At 39.3% G+C, this 18,095-nt stretch overlaps 1 protein-coding gene and 1 long non-coding RNA gene across 5 annotated transcripts in view; one reads left to right on the top strand and one right to left on the bottom strand.

Annotated features, from left to right (window-relative positions):
- LOC148424143 (protein mono-ADP-ribosyltransferase PARP4-like) overlaps positions 1-12,222 on the bottom strand; it is a 53,384-nt gene extending 41,162 nt beyond the window's left edge. The window contains exons 1-6 of one of the 4 annotated variants that reach the window (XM_088415914.1): positions 12,188-12,222; positions 11,509-11,636; positions 5,993-6,215; positions 1,634-1,712; positions 207-285; positions 41-130 (exon numbers count right to left, since the gene is read on the bottom strand). In XM_088415914.1, coding sequence (XP_088272040.1) covers positions 41-130; positions 207-285; positions 1,634-1,712; positions 5,993-6,215; positions 11,509-11,634 — 597 coding nt within the window. In that variant the 5' untranslated portion in view covers positions 11,635-11,636; positions 12,188-12,222. Of the gene's footprint in view, positions 1-40; positions 131-206; positions 286-1,633; positions 1,713-3,234; positions 3,359-5,992; positions 6,216-11,508; positions 11,637-11,721; positions 11,824-12,012; positions 12,138-12,187 lie in introns of those variants that run through there. The other 3 variants (XM_088415915.1, XM_088415916.1, XM_088415917.1) reach the window with 3 other exon arrangements.
- Positions 59-17,461, top strand: LOC148424142 (uncharacterized). Its single transcript, XR_015865765.1, has 3 exons — positions 59-2,093; positions 16,737-16,787; positions 16,934-17,461. It is a non-coding gene; the product is annotated as an uncharacterized LOC148424142 (long non-coding RNA).
- The last annotated feature ends 634 nt before the right edge of the window (positions 17,462-18,095 follow it).

The raw sequence follows: 18,095 nt of genomic DNA, 5'->3' as shown, positions 1-18,095 counted from the left end.
CAATATTTCCATACTCTTAAAGAAGACTTATTTGACTCACGTCCTTCCAGTAGCGAATTACGCGGTACTGCTGCCTCTTCTTTCCTTTGGCACTCTGCAGCTCCAGCACGCACCAACTTCTGCTGTCATCCTACACAGATGAGTACATTATAACACATTATTACCTCTGACAAGTAAGACACAAAGATGTGGCGCCTCACAGTCACCTTATAAAAGATGGAATACTTAGCCACATTGAAGTCATCTGGATATATGGGAAGATTTTCATCCTGTTCTGTATAAATCCTGTGAAAAGCCACAGCAGAAATGCCATGATAAGTATTTTCATTGAAGTAATACAGGAGTCCATTCTGAAGAGGTTTTAGCGAGATAAGCCCAGTAGTCTATAGCAGATGGCAGTGATGTGCAATTTGAGAGAACAGTCCTCATATAAAAAGGCACGCAACAACCAGGACATTTATATTAACTTTGCAAACAAAAGCATATTGTTCACAGTACTGTACAGTACATTAGCAGTTCTCAAAAGGGGGATATGAGTACCCCTGGAGGTTTGGTTTTGCACATAAATGCTTGTTTGTCAATTTGTGTTATGTGACTGGTGAGCCAAAAAGAATCGAAAAATGCTGCTGTGGTGTTACAACAAACTACATAGTATTTTCATCATCTTGATAGACTTTGAAATAGAAGGTTAATCTACAGTGGATATAGAAGAGTCCACACCCCCATTGAAATGGCAGGCTTCTGTGATATAAAAAAAATATATAAAGCAGATTAATTACTGTTTATATAAGCAGATTAATTACTGTTTATATGCTATATAGTATGATACTGTATATTACATTTAATGGATTATTGAATTATTATTAGCTAATTAATTCATAAACCTAGCTGCTTATCCTCATCAGGGTTGCCTGCTTGCTGGTGCCTATCCCAGCCGTCTTCGGACAGTAGGTAGAGACACCTTGGACTGGTCACTAGCAAATCGCAGGACGATACTTTCTTTACTGTATAAAACTAAAGGGAGACCCTGGGGCCTGGGCATGCCCTGAATTGTGTTTGAATTTTACAACAAAGATGTAACTTTTCTGAAATAACTATAAATACAACTAAAAAAAACACAATCAAAATGACACAAAGTAAAATTTTGTTCAATAAACATATATTTAAAGACATGGTGTTTTATCATATATATATATATTTTTTAATATTATACAGAAATGTTTCTGTCTCATGAAAATGAATATTGAATGTTATTGGCATCTTTGATGACTAATAATTGGTATTGGCCCTGGGGGTATTTAGTTTCTAATCAAATAGCCTAGGAGTATTAAGCCAGGTTTTTACTGGTAAAATCATTAAGATAGACATGTTTACATGCATTTAAAAGTGCAGGTGAACACTGTGCATCGGTGGGTACCTATAATGTGTAGTGACAATAGTACCAGCCACTTTCACAATTGCAGCAAAGAACCGTGGCTTCAAAACATAAATTAATTATGTGAATAGGGCGAAGAGAACCAGAGCCCATGAGTCCACAGGTTAATTATGCTGTGTTACTGGTTCTTTTACTGTACCTAATTTATTCTGATAATCCAACAATTTTCTGTGCCCAAGCATTATACAATTTACATACCTGGACTTGCCCAGTATGCTTTCACTTTTATCTAGAATGGAGGTTTCCTCCTTGGAAGGCTTGACTACAGCTCCGCTCACTGCAAATACAAACACAGTCACGCACTCACAGTTAGTCACGATACAGCAGTGTCATTTGCTTTGTGGCAGCCTGGAGGAAGAGGGAATCCACACCCATAACAATGTACTTCCAAAGAAATGTGGCTTTAAGCTCCGACACACACCTGATCTGCAGCCTCACAATCTTTTTGCGGCACCAGTTTGTCGTTAGAAACCTTTGCATGACCTCGAGCCGTCTGTGTCGAGCCGAGTGAGCCTAACGCAGACGCTTTATCAACAGGCCAATACATCAGCCAAGAGAGAGCACAACTCTTTGATTCGTGTCGGCACCACGAGCAAATGAAGGCCGTGATCGACAAGCGCCAAGAGCCAAGAGCCAAGAGTCGCTTGGCTGAAACTGGGTGGGTGTTGGATCTGATTCAATCTGTCTGCACTGTGTAAACAGAGGAGAGTGCACATGCTGCATTGGCTGTTTTTCCATTAGTCCTCACGTCTGCGCCTCATATTTATGGCACTCTATCTGCACTGCTTGTGGGCATATATCAAGGTGGGATTTGTGCAAGCAAAACCTAAATCTTTTACAGTTTTTCCACCCAACTACACCCATATACCATATATTCCATCCTGCAGCTTCCTTTCTCCTGCCAACAAACTATGGCTGGGGGATGTGGCCTCAATAGAAAAAAAAAAAACTTTTTTTTCTTTTTAACTCAAATTTGATTTTTTTTTCCATCTTCATAACGGAGATTATATTAAAGGCAATGTTCAAAACTAAAAAAGATTATTTTCAGGAGATTCTCATTTATCATACACCGTTTGCACCGACCATTGAAGTGAATCAATATGTGGCTAATGAAATAAACTGGCAACTTCACTTTGACAATGTTTAGTACAATTGACTCAGTGATTGCCCTGTATGGAGCTTCTGTCTTGTCAAACTAAAGCTTTTCCTTTTATGTCACACACAGTGCAATACTTACTTCAAATGCCTCAACTTAAATATTGAAATCATAAAAGTCGTGCTTCTCGATTTAGTTTGAACATGCACCAGCAAGTCTGCGACCACTGTGAGGATAAGCGGCTCTCGAAAATGGATAGATGGATGTTCTAAACCATGGGTGTCAAACTCCAGGCCCGGGGGCCAGATCCGGCCCGCCACATCATTTCATGCGGCCCGCGTGAACGCCCATTCCAATTCAAGTTTCCGGTCAAAATATCACATTTGTATGTCAATTTGCACTTTTTTCCCCTCACCCTCTCTCTGATTTCAAAACTATTTGGAAGTGTGACAAATACATCCAAAATGTATTTTATCACAGTCATCCCGGCCCTCTGACAGAAACTGTAACTGCAACGTGGCCCTCGATAAGAATGAGTTTGACACCCCTGTAATTTAAACATACTTTGCAGCAGACTGTTTCTCATTGTCTGATGCTGCAAAGCCAAACCAATTCCAATTGACTGATTGCCTCAGTTTGCTGCCATAGCGTCCTCAAGAGCTGGTGTCCTGGATGTTTTGTATGTCTTCTAGTTGTAACACACCTGATTCAAATGTGCAGAAAATGAGCAAGCTCTTCAGAAGCTGGATGACAATCTTGAACATTTGGATCAGGTGTCTTGTGTCATGGAGACATTTAAAACATCCAGAACACAGGCCTTCAAGGAACAGGACTGAAGACCTCTGCTCTACAAGAAGTACATGTCTCCAGGCTCCAGTAACCACTATAGGGGAAAGAAGATGATTTTGTGAAGAAGAAAAAGAAATCAATGTCAAAAAAAAAGAATATATCAACTAAACTGAAGAATCACATTCACATTTCAGCTCCAGACAATCAATAAGAAACAGTCTGAAAAAAATATGGTGGAACTTGCTTGTCAAAGTGCCTTTGTGTATCACTAAGCATATCTTGTCTGTGTTCAATTTTATTGTTGATTTTACCTCTAGTGTTGTCATGTAATACAGCCTGTATTACATGACAACACTAAGTTTAATCGAAACAGTGACTCAGTTCTTAAGAATTTACCTTTTATACTGTCCACGACCAAAATTGAACTGTGAATAGCTGTCAAAAAATCTGTGTGAATACAGTATGAACATTTACCTTATCAGGCATAAAAAACAAAAAGTTCAGTGGTTTGTATAAAGTGTGGCTTAGTAATAGGGTGGTGGTCTCCCATCTGATTGACTGTGAGTTTGATCCTCGACCATGTCAAAGTGTCCTTGAGCAAGACAATGAAGCCCCAGTTTCTCCTGATGCCGTGGCAACAGTACGTACTGTAAATAACTAGTTAATCTAAAGCAGTGGTCCCCAACCTTTTGATCACCACGGAACGGTCAACGCCTTACATTTATATTGTGGACCGTGGGGTCTGCTCTAAGAGCCACATCATCCTTCTCACTATGTATGTAATATATGAAATATCAAAAGCGGCCAGAGGCGGCGCCAGAAGTTTTCAATGTCTCAATCTCGCCGTGGCCGAGACCGTGCTAAATATTGTGCTGACAATGCTGCCCTATCTTTAGCTTAGCACAGTAACTACTGTGAGTTTGATCCTCGACCATGTCAAAGTATCCTTAAGCAAGACAATGAAGCCCCAGTTTCTCCTGATGCCGTGGCAACAGTACGTACTGTAAATAACTAGTTAGTCTAAAGTAGTGGTCCCCAACCTTTTGATCACCACGGACCGGTCAACGCCTTACATTTATATTGTGGATCGGGGGGAGGGGGTCTGCCCTAAGAGCCACATCATCCTTCTTACTATGTATGTAATATATGAAATATCAACAGCGGCCAAAGGCGGCGCCAGAAGTTTTCAATGTCGCAATCTTGCCGTGGCCGAGACCGTGCTAAATATTGTGCTGACAATGCTGCGCTATCGTTAGCTTAGCACAGTAACTACGGTTCAACAGCTGTGAAGTGAAGCAAACCAGTTACTCCAAGTTCTCGCTTCTGTCTTTCTACAAGCCAGGTGAGGGCTCTTGCTTGACTCTGTTTTGTATTGAAAGCTCAGCTGGCCCTGTTGGTTCGCTCCCGGTGACCGCAAAGTGGCCGCCATGATTCATTCCTGCCCCCTGCGTGACCCGTTGAATGTTCCCGAAGTTGATTGGCTGTCGCGACGCGAAATGAGGAAAAAGTAAAAAATTAACTTCACGCGAAAAGGCAAAATTTCGCTTCTCGTGACCGCGCGCGGCCATTCGCATCGCTCCATTCGCGTCCATAGCATCGCCCGACGTGCATTCGCGCCCAGTCACGCGAACTCCATTGACTACAATTCAAAACTCCCCGCTTTTTCGCCTCGTTACGGTTCGGTGTGCACGTACCATTAAACTAAATCATCTCCAAAACATTATTTCGAGTGCAGCCCACGCGGCCCGGTACCAGTTGATCCACGGACCGCGGACTGGGGGTTGGGGACCACTGGTCTAAAGCACTTTGAGAACCAAAGGTAGAAAGGCTCTATTTGTCTTGTCACTTAGTTAATAGTACATGAAGCACGCTCTTCAGTTAAGGTCAAGTGCCTTTACATACAAATGAGCCAATCAGCTGACCTTCTTTATGTCACCCAATGAGCAGATAAAAATTGAGTACCGGTAGTAAGAAGCCCTTATCAAAAAAAAAAAAAAAAAAAGCTATGTGGTGAACATAATTTACTTGTGGTGAATTACATACAGTATTTAATAGAATCACATAATCCATCCATCAGCTACCATTTTATCCGGGGGCAGCAGCTTGAGCAGGGAAGCCCAGACTTCCCTCTCTCCGGCTACTTCGTCCAGTCTTGGGGCCTCCTCCAGGTATGACATGCCCGGAACACCTTAACAGGGAGGCGTCAGGGAGGCATTTTAACCAGATGCCTTAACCACCTCGACTGTATCCTTTTAATGCGGAGGAGCAGCGGCTCGACACTGAGACCCTCCCAGATGACCGAGCTTCGGAGGAAACTCATTTCGGCCGCTTGTATCCGCGATATTGTTCTTTCGGTCATGACTCACAACTCGTGACCATAGGTGAGAGCAGAAACATAGAATAACCTTCACCTTTCGGCTCACCTCTCTCTTCATGCGACAGACCAGCCCGCAATAACGGCATATAATGTCGATGTACAAGACTGTAAGATACATAAACTTCTCTACTTGGGGCAGGACATCATCACCAACCCAGAGAGGGCATTCCACCCTTTTTTTTAGGACGTAATGATGAAATAATCTGATCTGGAAAGCACCCATGAACGGCGTATGACTCGATCCAAGCAGCTGGAACTAAATGTTCATCTTATATGGCTGCAAACTAAATTTTACCTTCATCTTTGAAAGGACTTAGTTTTGTTGAGGAAGGAAGAATGTGAGAGGACGCATCAATGGAAGGGATGTCAATCTTGTAGTCATCCACAGGCAGAAGGATGCCTCTTTGCAAACAACTGTGCACATAATCCAACGCCACCACTGGCGTTTGGAACCTGCAGATGCTGCGCAGCCTGTTCGGGGTAAGGTGTGAAATGTTGCTGACTACGACGAAGGAGCACTGTGAATGAGGCAAAAAATTGAGTGTTAGTAATGGTGCTTTACACATTGAAAATAGGTGGGTGATGCCAATTTTTTTTTTTTTTTTCCCTGAAAATTAGTGTGTACAGTAATTGCCCACCTATTTGTTTATACATTTACCTAGGCCTATTCTTTTGGAATTTTGATGATACTGTATTCTTATCAAGTTACAAGATGGCAAAATAGAGTGCCAAAGCTCTTTCTTAATAGAAATTTGTTCATATGTTTACTAGATTTTCTGTAGTAATATCAATGAATTTACCCCATCCCCACAGGGAGTAACCACTGCGTTAATCAGTCACAAAAAGAATTATTTTATATTATTATTTGTAGTCGTTGTATGAGGAAGTAAGAAGAGGAAAGGGCTTCAATGCATGTTTTTTTTTTTTTTTTTTGACAATGGGGGATTTTTTTCACACATGCAGGTTTCGTTGTCGAGGAGTTTTACTGTATATCTTTGCATGGAAAGCCAAGCAGCAAACTATATCTAGCTCAGCTCGCTATTACTAGGGGAAAGTCCGAGCTTATATTCAGGATCTTCTTTTCTCGGTCGTGACCGATAAATTGTTGAGACCATAGGTGAGAGTAGAAACGTAGATCGGCTGGTAAATGTAAAGCTTTCCCTTTGGGCTCAGCCAGACAGATACTGACAAAAACCACTATTCATAACTACAGTTCCATCCGCAGGTGAAATATTGACTACAAATACTGATTGTCCAGTTGTGTGCTCTCGAACACAATTTTTTTGCCACTTGTATATTTTGTATATTAAAGTAAAGATGTATAACTAATAATAAATGAATCATTGCTGTTTAGTTGGCTGATCCAGTGAAACCCCGCTGCCCCACCCCCAACCCTGGAATGTAAATGAAAGTAAAAAAACATGTAAACCTCTCCACAAGGTAGGGTGAATACACGCCCACCCTTTTGTGGAGAGGTTTACATGTTTTTTTACTTTCATTTACATTCCAGGGTTGGGGGTGGGGCAGCGGGGTTTCACTGGATCAGCCAACTAAACAGCAATGATTCATTTATTATTAGTTATACATCTTTACTTTAATATACAAAATATACAAGTGGCAAAAAAATTGTGTTCGAGAGCACACAACTGGACAATCAGTATTTGTAGTCAATATTTCACCTGCGGATGGAACTGTAGTTATGAATAGTGGTTTTTGTCAGTATCTGTCTGGCTGAGCCCAAAGGGAAAGCTTTACATTTACCAGCCGATCTACGTTTCTACTCTCACCTATGGTCTCAACAATTTATCGGTCACGACCGAGAAAAGAAGATCCTGAATATAAGCTCGGACTTTCCCTTAGTAATAGCGAGCTGAGCTAGATATAGTTTGCTGCTTGGCTTTCCATGCAAAGATATACAGTAAAACTCCTCGACAACGAAACCTGCATGTGTGAAAAAAATCCCCCATTGTCAAAAAAAAAAAAAAAAACATGCATTGAAGCCCTTTCCTCTTCTTACTTCCTCATACAACGAAAAAAAAACTCTGTTGCATAATACAAAATGTTTTTTTTTTTTTTACTGCATTTGCGTTGCACTGAAATTCTCTGTGAAAAAAAAGCCTGCAGCAAAACTCTAGATAAATAGGAAGTAGATCTCCAACAGTTTGGTGAATGTAGGCTTTGCTCCTCTCTGGCTGTTGACAACAACGTGTGCTGGGGTGCGTTTAGTGAATTACACGGCATGTCCCTGTGGGTTTCAATCTACTCCCGCCCCAACTCACGCTTTTACTCCCACAGTGATGTGCCGTGTTAGTCATCAAACGCACCAACAGCAAAGGCACACACATTGTTGATGCAGTAGGCGCATGCAAACATTGTCGAGGCATAGACACAATGGAGCAGACGTTCACCAGACCGTTGGGAATCTCTTACCTAGATTTCTTTCAAAATAAAATGGTAAAAGGTTATGTTACTTCTCACTTACTGTACAGTGTATTAGGTTTAATCATTTAAGATTCAAGCAAATATTTGTACTGCAATAATATTTGTCTTAAATAACATGTATGTATGTAAATTAAAAAGATGATTTATATGTAAACAAAGCTGGAGATAATCAAAAAATATGAAGAACGCTAAGATAGCCTAGCGTAGACTACCCTTACTAGGGAATATAGCCATAACAAGCATCACTCAAAGGTAAATAAATTCTTTATATATTTTCTATTTATGGTGTTATTTAATGTTATGCATGTATATTATATATAAGTAGCACTTACTATACTATTTTGACACAATTTTTTATTATGTATGTACATTTTTTATATTTTTACATGGGGTTTTACACGCATTAGCTAATTAACATAAGTTTGGATTGTCCTCCATACACCGAATTCGCATTACAATCCCAACCGCGGAATGGATTAACCTCATAAACCAGGGGCCCAGTCTATATATATTTTGGGTGGGGGTGCTACTCTCCTGAATGTGGTTCCCACCAGGAGTTGTTTATAGTATTTAGATCACGGATGTATTTATTATTTTATTATTTATTTTATTTATTTTAACCATCGAATAAGGAATAGTTCCTCCACCATGTTGTCTGCTCGTAAAGAAATTCCGGAAGACACGTGTTGCTAAAAATACGTTCCTTGTGGACTCTGCGCGGAGGGGCATGGTTGCCGAAATCACGTCATTTGATGCATGGATCATTTCATTCATGTTCGTGTCAAGCTTAAACCAAGCTTAACACTTGAAAACAGGTTCAAAGTAATAAAGATGAAAGATGGATGAAGCAAAGTGAAATACATTATGCAAGAAATTGATGTAACGATGAAAATGAAAGCTTATTGTAGATTTGGCAGTTTCTTACTCTGTTTTTTTTTTTTTTTTAATGTTGGATGGTTTTTTTTTTTAACTTCAGTCAGATTGTAGATTCCACAACAAGTTTGTTATGTTTACGTCCGAGACATAGATTTGCTATTGTGAAAAGTCCCCCGTTGTGAAAAATTTCTGGCTGCAAATATGATTTCTTTATCGAGGCGTTCTACTGTTGGTTCAAGGTACACCAATATGTACATTGTACTGCTGAACAAGAGTGATCTACAGTTGTGTTCATAGGTTACATACTTATTTTAATAGAGTAATGTAGTTAGTTATAAATAATCATTCATTTTGAACGTGACCCCTGCAACACTTTCTAACAAAGCTAGGACTGGGACATTAAAAGACTGTGAAAGTTGAGAAAAAGTTAAAAACACCTGTCCGAAACATTCCATAAGTGAAGAGGTTAGGTGAAAACAAGTGAGTTTCATGGTTGAGTATAGAACAGGCATGTCCAAAGCCGGTCCTCAAGAGCCACTATCCTGCATGTTTTTGACATTTCCATCGTACAAATAAACATTTGAATCAGGTGTGTTAGAGGACAGAAACCTCAAAAACATGCAGGATAGGAGGCCCTCGAGGACCGACTTTGGACATGCCTGGTATAGAAGGAACATCCAAGAAAGGCTCAGCAAGGCAAGGTTCAACAACTGTGTAAATACAATCCAATCATAAAAGAAAAATGTCTCTCACTTTACACTTTACACATAGTTATTGTTTTCAAAAGATTAAAAGAATGTCTAGAAATTTCTGCATTAAACGGCAAACCTGAAAACCAACACCGGGGGCCCTATGTTTGTGCAGAATGCAAGTCTAGAGCAAAGTGCACTTTAAATCTGCATATGAATGAAGTTTTCTCACTTATGGTATTTTCCAAGGCTTTGCACAGAATAAGGCATAACACGGTTTGTCTTATTGAGGGCCATGGAGGAACGGAACGAGACAAGCCTGGTGTTATCCCTCATTTACATTAAAAAATTAGGGCATGTAAAGCCTAAGAGGACTTTAACGTAGCGGGAATAGAAACAGACTCGCTGGTCCGTGTGTGACATTGGCGTGCCCACATCGAGGTAATTTCTAGGATCTCCTCGTGTGGATGATGTCATTGGTGAGTGCAGTTGAGAGACCGCCTGGCAAACGCAACCGTACCCCTCTCACAATAGTTGTCCCGACTGGTCACGACATGCTATTACAAGATAGAAATGATAATGATTATTTTTTGTTTCTCCACAATTGATTCATATGATAATTCAGGGGGACTGTACTACCTTGTATTTGAACTGAGACTGTGTGTGATTCAAGGTTGCTATTAAATTATATTTGAAGTGAATAATGATTAGACTGATTAACATGTTTGCCTCACAGTGCAGAGTTCGCAGATTCACTTCCGGTTCCTGCCGACTTGTGTGGGGCTTGCATGTTCTCCCTGTGTCTGAGTGGGTTATTTCCGGGTACTTCAGTTTCCTGGTATACCTGGTAGGTATATTGGTCACTCTAAATAGCCCTTGAGTGTGCTTGTGGTTGTGCATGGGTTTTTGTCAGTGTGTGCTCTGTGATTGGCTGGCATCCATTTCAGTGTGTTCCCAGCATACTGCACGAAGACAGCTGGGATAGACTCCAGCATGCCTGCGACACTTGTGAGTAAAAGTTGGAAGGCTGGATATATAGACAGATGGACCGATGGATGGATAGATGGTAATAATTATTACATGTTCAGGGACATTATTTTGATAATAAAACAGACAGATTGTTTCATGCTGTTGTAACACTTATGAATGAAATACAATTCAATCTACGACACAATAAGGACCACAGAATCTGCCTACAAGCGCCACCGTCTAATTCACCAAAATTGCATTTACAAAACTTGCGCTACAAAAGAAACACCCACCTTTTAGGTAGTCTAAAATGTAATCTGCTTTTTTGTAGCAAAATTAGCACTGCATGTCTGCCGGAATGCCCAGCGAGGTGTAGCCTGTCAACCAAATTCACAAGCAGACTAAACGAGACTTGCACTGGCCCGAAAATTAGCAATAACATATTTGTCATGGGAAATTGGACAAGTTCCAAAAATATGAAATATGTGAACCTCTTCTTGACATTGTGAGACTTCAGATGTAATTTTGTGAAGTGTAATAGTTTTTTTTTTTAATTAAAACAAAAAGTAGCATTAAAAAAATTAATTAAGGAATAAACTTTCTTCCTGTAGTTGGTTGGGTATTTGCATTTATACATATAACTGATGTAATTCTTGCTTGCTAAATGACATTTTAGTTAATTTATAGAGTTTTATAAGAACACGTTGAATTTGCTGTTTGTATGGTCGAAAAAATATCGATTTTTTTTTTCATTAATTAATAACCTAAACAAAACAACAATCAAAACGGGGGGACAGTAGTTATGCAGTTATGCACAGTAGAACACCGGTCTTACTTGTTTGGTGACAACAAAACAAAGGCTTCCTCCGTTTTCCGTCACTGACAACTTCAGACTTCTCCTCTGCTTAAACGGCAAGTTCTTCAGGTCCAAAAGCACAGAGCAGTTGTCAAATACAGCCATGTCTGTAAAAAGACACTCCTAAAGTCAATGCGTCCGCCTGGGTTTCATCAACGCACTAAAACAATGCGCTCCATACGACAAACATACCTATTTAAAACTAGTCTTAGCAACTAATAACAACTCGACATGCATCCTGTATTTGATTAAAACACAAGACAAGCATGATTAAATTCACCATATTCACCACACATCTGCCCACGAACAAATACTAAACATCTTTAATAATTTGGCACCGTACAAAATACAGCTCAAATAACAAGGAAGTATAGTAACACTACGAAGAAACCTGACTTTCATGTTAGCAACCTACTGGCGATTCTGATTTTATTGCAAACAACGTTACAAAGAACAGTAATAATCTATCATGCCAATACGTACTGTAGGAAATAAAGGTATTTCACAAACATAACAGATAAATCAGAAAAGGTAAACGGGGGGATCCCGTAAAAAGGAAAACGACGCTTAAATTTAGAACCGAGAATAAACATATGCGTCATCAGTACACAACGATTCCGCTAAGAAATTTTTAAAAACTTTCGAAATTTACACTGACCTGTCAATCTTGTTTTTTGTGTCAGCCTACTATGAACCGAAACCAATATCTTTCTAAAAGGAAAAAAGCTTCCGGTGCGATTTCAAAACAAAGCTCTGTAATAAATAAATAAATAAATCACCAGTGGCTTTTGATGAAACAATTCACAACATAATCATTTAATTCATACCATAATTATCAAATGTATTTAAAGTAGCAGGTCTTATCCTGTTTCTTCCGTGTTATGAGCATACAAAGTCCAAATACAATTAAGTTTACACGTTGTCCAAAATGTAAATAAAAATACATACAGTGATATAAAAATCCTTTCCTCAGTCATGAGTGTTGAGAGAAAAATTATGTAACAGCGTTTTTTTTTTTTTTTAACCGTTACAAGCACAGTTATAGTTTCATTTCAATTCCAAAATGAAAGAGTATTTGCAAAACGTGAATTTTACTTTGTACATTTTTCAGTATGGTAAGCATTTTTTAATTTTTTTTTTTTTTATTGAAGCACAACAAGCAAATCAGCAAAACAAGGAGCGGAAGTAATGCGCTAACGCACGAGGACTGGAATTTAAATTTACTTCTCCGGTTTATGTCTATTACCACGATCTGGCATACTAATAGGCCATTCCTTCTTCAATTCGAGGTTGCGGTGTTGACCACAATGATTGCTTCAAACGTACAACTTCAAAATAAAATCTAAGAAAAGCATTGATTTTCTTAAACAGCAGGGGTGGGCAATTTAAATGCTGAGGCTGCCTAATTTTTCATTAGTGCTAATGGGGAGGCACATAGGACCACACACTTCCTAACAAGATGCATGACAAAAATGCCATTTAAGATATTGAGAAAATACATGTATTTATATGAAAGAGTGCTTATATTTACTTGGCATGCAATAAGGAATATAATCACTGCTACTCTAACCATCCTTGTAGTAAAGGGAGGTGAAATCTAAGAATAGACTCTTAGACACAACATTTTCTACGGTATAAATCTGTGGCAGAACAAGTATTTTCTAGGAAGCTTAGCAGTTAGTACCACAGTGTTTTCTTTAACCTACTTACAGGGCCAGTGCACTATCTATTAGCCTACCCCCCCCCCCCCCCCCCCCCAAAAAAAAAAAAAAAAAGAAAAAAATCACATAGCACTTAAAAGAAAAACTGGGACATAATGAGTAAAATGAATGGTACCTCTGTCATCGGTCATTCTTCTTTATGTTTTGGTCCAGAGCAGCTAATTTTTTCTCAAAACACTCTTTTGCCATAAACAAATTCAATGTCCTTTCAGAAATCATGAAAGGGTATTGTTTTAAGAAAGTTATGTAGTAAAGTCCTGGTACAGTATATGTTGTAATTAGAAAATAAGATGTGTTTATCATGGACAATCAGTGACGAGCACAGAAGTTCATTAACCAAGCACCGCTTAGATTGAGCCATTCCTCCCAATCACGCCCCTCCAGTCTCACTGCCATTGCCCACGTGAGCAATGAAGTCCCCCATCTCAGGCTCCTTCCCTGCTAGAGCGGTGACATTCCATGTCCTAAGAGCTAGCTTCTGTAGCCGAGGATGGGTCCGCCAAGGTCCCCACCCATGGCCGCTGCCCAGCTCTCTGCACTCCAGACCCCTTTGGCCCCCCCACAGGTGGTGAAGTGTGTGTGTGTGTGTGAAGGGGGGGGGGGGGGGGGCATGTTGCCCCATGGGTGCAGGCCCAAACGCTCACCAATGACCCACACTTCCAGGCCTGACTCCAGAGGGGGGCCCCGATAACCCGCGTCTGTGCAAGGGAAAACGAGATCCAATAATGTTACTGATCATAAAGGGTCTATGAGCTGTGCTTAGTCTGGCCCTCCACCTAGGCCCTGTTTGTCATGGGAGACCCTTCCAGGGGCATAAAACCCCAGACAATGTTGCTCTACGGATCACGGGACGACTCACGGAGGGGCCATTGCAGTCTTCTAAAGGAAAGAAAAAAGGATGGATTTTATTTTCAAAGAATGACGCACTGTGCAGATGCCCTTTGGTGAGTGAAAAGGGCATTGTTTTTATTGTTTTTGTCATGTTTATGAGTTATTAAATCAATGGTAACAAAATTAAGTGTCAAAAATACAGGTTCTTAAAAATAATTGATTTTAAATGCTCTGTAAATGGTGTTGCTTGATTAACTTGTATACATAAAAGGTGATGTGATGTATATGTGCGACACTCGAGCCCTGGTGTCACATTGATGCTATTATGAGGCATATTAGACAGCCACAAATATGTCGCCATTGAAGGCCCAGGGTTGAAATCCCCACCCCGTCACCGCTCAACATGGATAAAATGAATGACGATACAGCCCTACAAATTATGCATTTATATACCAGGCAAGTACAGTATATTTGATGCAGAGTAACTTTCTAGTGCAGTTGATACAAATGAAAGAGGGTACTAAACTTTAAAATATAGTGAAATACAGGCTTATGTGGATATGATTGTGTCATCCCTTTCAGTCTCTGAAGAGAGAAGAGACAAGCTCAGAAAAGTGACAGAAACAGACCAGACCTTGAGAACACAAAAGAGACAACACCAAGAGGATGCATGAAAAAAGACCTACATGTCTGGCTGCAAGACAGGAATACTGAATGCATACAACAGAAGTGACTGTTGTGGATGGCATCATATTCAAAGTGAACAAGTCTCTCGTCAAAACCCCTGCAATGAGCAAAGAAATGTCTCAAACCATGCACAAGTAACATTTAGGAGAAGAAAAACGCAAACAGGGAGTATGAAGTCATGGGTTGGCTCTAAATTAACATCAGTTATAATACAGCATCTTGTCAAATATTTTCTGAAGACTGTCTCTGGAGAAATTATAAGACACAAAATGCAGAAACACAGAAATAATACCTTTTTAAACACTCGATCACAATCCAGAAATAATTCCTTTTAAGATAATAAAGGTGTTCAAATTTCAAATATGAAGAATTTGCTAAAAAGTGGAATTTTCACCACAACGAGTAACATTGACTTGCACAGATCTCAGTGTGGATCAGTTAAGATAAAAAGACTAAAAGAAAAAAGCTCACAAAGGAAAATTGGATTTTAAGACAATCATTAATCAACTACAGTGTTTCCAAATACATACCTGTAACCATAGGGGCACATTGCAGGGTATACACAGTATTTGGAAATATGCATGGTGTATGTGCATTGTGCAAGCATAATAATTTATTCCTACATTCAGTACCCGTGGCACAGTCGTGCCAGAATCACAACAGCCATGTGTCAACTGAGTGTCTCATTAAAACTTGGATGAAAGATGAACAAGTAAATGTTGTTCTTAGTGTCTGTTTAAAGGGGTCTTATTCAACAGAACTCCAGTTTGTTATAAGTGCATTTCAGTTGGTGCAGCCTGTGCGGCGGAACACATCAGAACACTCGGCCTTGACCCAGTGTGTGTCAACTGGTAAAGCGTTTGTCTTTCTTTCTTTATAATTTGGTTTATTTTGCCTGCATTGGATGTATTGTTTTGGATACGTTTGCGCTCTATGAAGTAACTTTACATTAGCGTTCGCCGGTTGACACTTTCTTGCTTGCTTTCTTGCTGCTACATTAATTCGAAAGTGCCTGAATGACGTGAGGGTATACTTTCAATTGTGTAATTTGGTGCTACGCACTTTGAATTCTGTCGCTTAATAAAATACGAAATGATGCCGTCAAACTATTTTCAACATACAGATAGTTGTTGTCCAAAATTTTCAAAATTACAGTTTTTTCCCCTAATCACCCAATATCAGTGTTTTACTGCCAATAGTAATCAAAAATATAGAGGTCCAAGGAATATTTACAATAATATATAATACAGTACATTTTTATTAATTTTTGTAAATTTATATCCAGTTAAATTAAAAATCTACCTTAACCCTAAACTACATTGTGTTATACTACAAATTATAGGTGCAGTAAGGTACTGTAGAAACTTACAGTATTTTCGTACATCGCTGTTGCCGGGTACATTTGTTGCCTGTAATATTTACAGGAACAAGTTTTCCAATCTGCCCTAATCTCTACGGGTGGTGGACTAGAACTAGAAAATAGTACACAGTTTTAGGTCTCCTACATCTCAAACCTTTTGGAGTCAGAGAATACTTTTAAAAAGCACATTTTCTTAGGACCCCCATTGCAAATCTTTTCACAAACAAAACAAACAAAAAAATATTTAGGCCAAGCATAAGTGCCCATTTTATTCAGCAACATATTCAGTTTGACAACTAGTATATTTGTTACGTTTCAGCTATGCTGAAGTTAAGAAAATAAAAATTGCAAATTACACCTCCTTAAAACAAACCAGTTCAATTTCCCTCAGAAAGGTAGCTAGCTTCATCTCCTTTTAGCAAACGATTGTAGACACAAAATGCATTTTGACAGATTTGAAAATGATTACATTTTTGAAAATATATTAAACTGGTTGAATTGATTGCATCATTGAAGAGTCTTGAATACACTCACAATATAATATAAAATATATTTAACATAAATATACATAGTTTTGATTAATAACGCAATGTTCTGTCCTTCCTTAGATGTCCCAATGGCTTCTACATAAGAAGACAGACAGCGAACAGCAAATGAGGGTAACTCTTCTTTAATTTGTTCCGTTAGTAGTCAGCTCTCACTCCTTTAGGCGGCGCCAAAAAACAGACTAAGCCCAACAAGGCACAAATCTGTAACTGTTGAAAGATAAACTAAATTAGTTGCATCCATCGATCCATTTTCATAGGGGTCACAGGCTTGCTGATGCCCATCCCAGCTGGCCTCAGGCAGTCGGCTGAGGACACCCTGAACTGGTTGCCAGCCAACTGCAGCGCACACAGTGATGAACAACCATTCACGCACCCAATCACACCTAAGGACAATTTTAGTATATCCATTTCACCTGCCATGTATGGTTTTAGAATGTGTGAGGAAGCCGGAGTGCACGGAGACAACCCACACGGGCTCGGAGAGAACATGCAAACTCCACACAGCAAGGCCAGAGCGAGGTTGATTTGAACTTGGGTTCCTTGGACCATAAGGCGCAGGTGCGTTTCACTGCTCCACCGAGGTACCCAAACAATTCCAAAACACCCAAATTATTTCATAGACCCCCACGAGTCAGGCCACAGACCCTCGGGAGCCCATGAACACCACTTTGAGAACCACTGTGCTAGTGAGTGCTGGCATTGTGCTGACAATTAAGAGTTGAGATACATGTTTCTGATTTCAACAAGACAGACACACAAAAAATGCAACATGTTTCTAAACTACAGACAGAATATATGAAATAATTTGGACCCTAAGTCTTCCTCTAACCTTTAATGTTAGGCTGTAGTTTGATGCTTTCATACATAAGCGTTGACCTGCACACCAGCTTAATTGCCTCGCATTCTTCAAGACAACTACGCGTAATGTATATACGGTACTTGGATGTAAAATAAATGATCCAGCATGAGTTTTAATTGCTTGTCTTTTTAACTTTGCTTTATGTGTGGACATAAATTATGTTTGTATGTGAGCGTGTTTTTACTAGGTCCTACATTAAGCGATTTCGAGGCTGAGGATGAGCTATGTTGCGGTGGCCTTGCCAAAACCAGCCCTGACCCTTTATATTCTTTAAATTCTATAGGTTTCAATGATTAATAAATATTTAGCATCTTTGAACTGTATTTCAACCTAAAAGAAAATATTTCTTTTATTGAATTATAAAATTTAGCTGATAATTTAACTTTGACTTTTATTTTAAAGTAAAATATTAAAGATGTTTTTAATTAGAAAGTTATGTCTCATTCTAGGTGCACATGTTTAGGTAGTGCGCATGAGCCTTGACTTGTGGCTGTGATGTCAATATATTAATATTATATATTATATATATATATATATATATATATATATATATATATATA

This window comes from Hippichthys cyanospilos, chromosome 5 (genome assembly GCF_059441005.1).
Source record: "Hippichthys cyanospilos isolate Australia breed blue-spotted pipefish chromosome 5, RoL_Hcya_1.0, whole genome shotgun sequence".
Lineage (NCBI taxonomy): Eukaryota > Metazoa > Chordata > Actinopteri > Syngnathiformes > Syngnathidae > Hippichthys > Hippichthys cyanospilos.
This window is presented reverse-complemented; position numbering and strand designations above follow the sequence as displayed.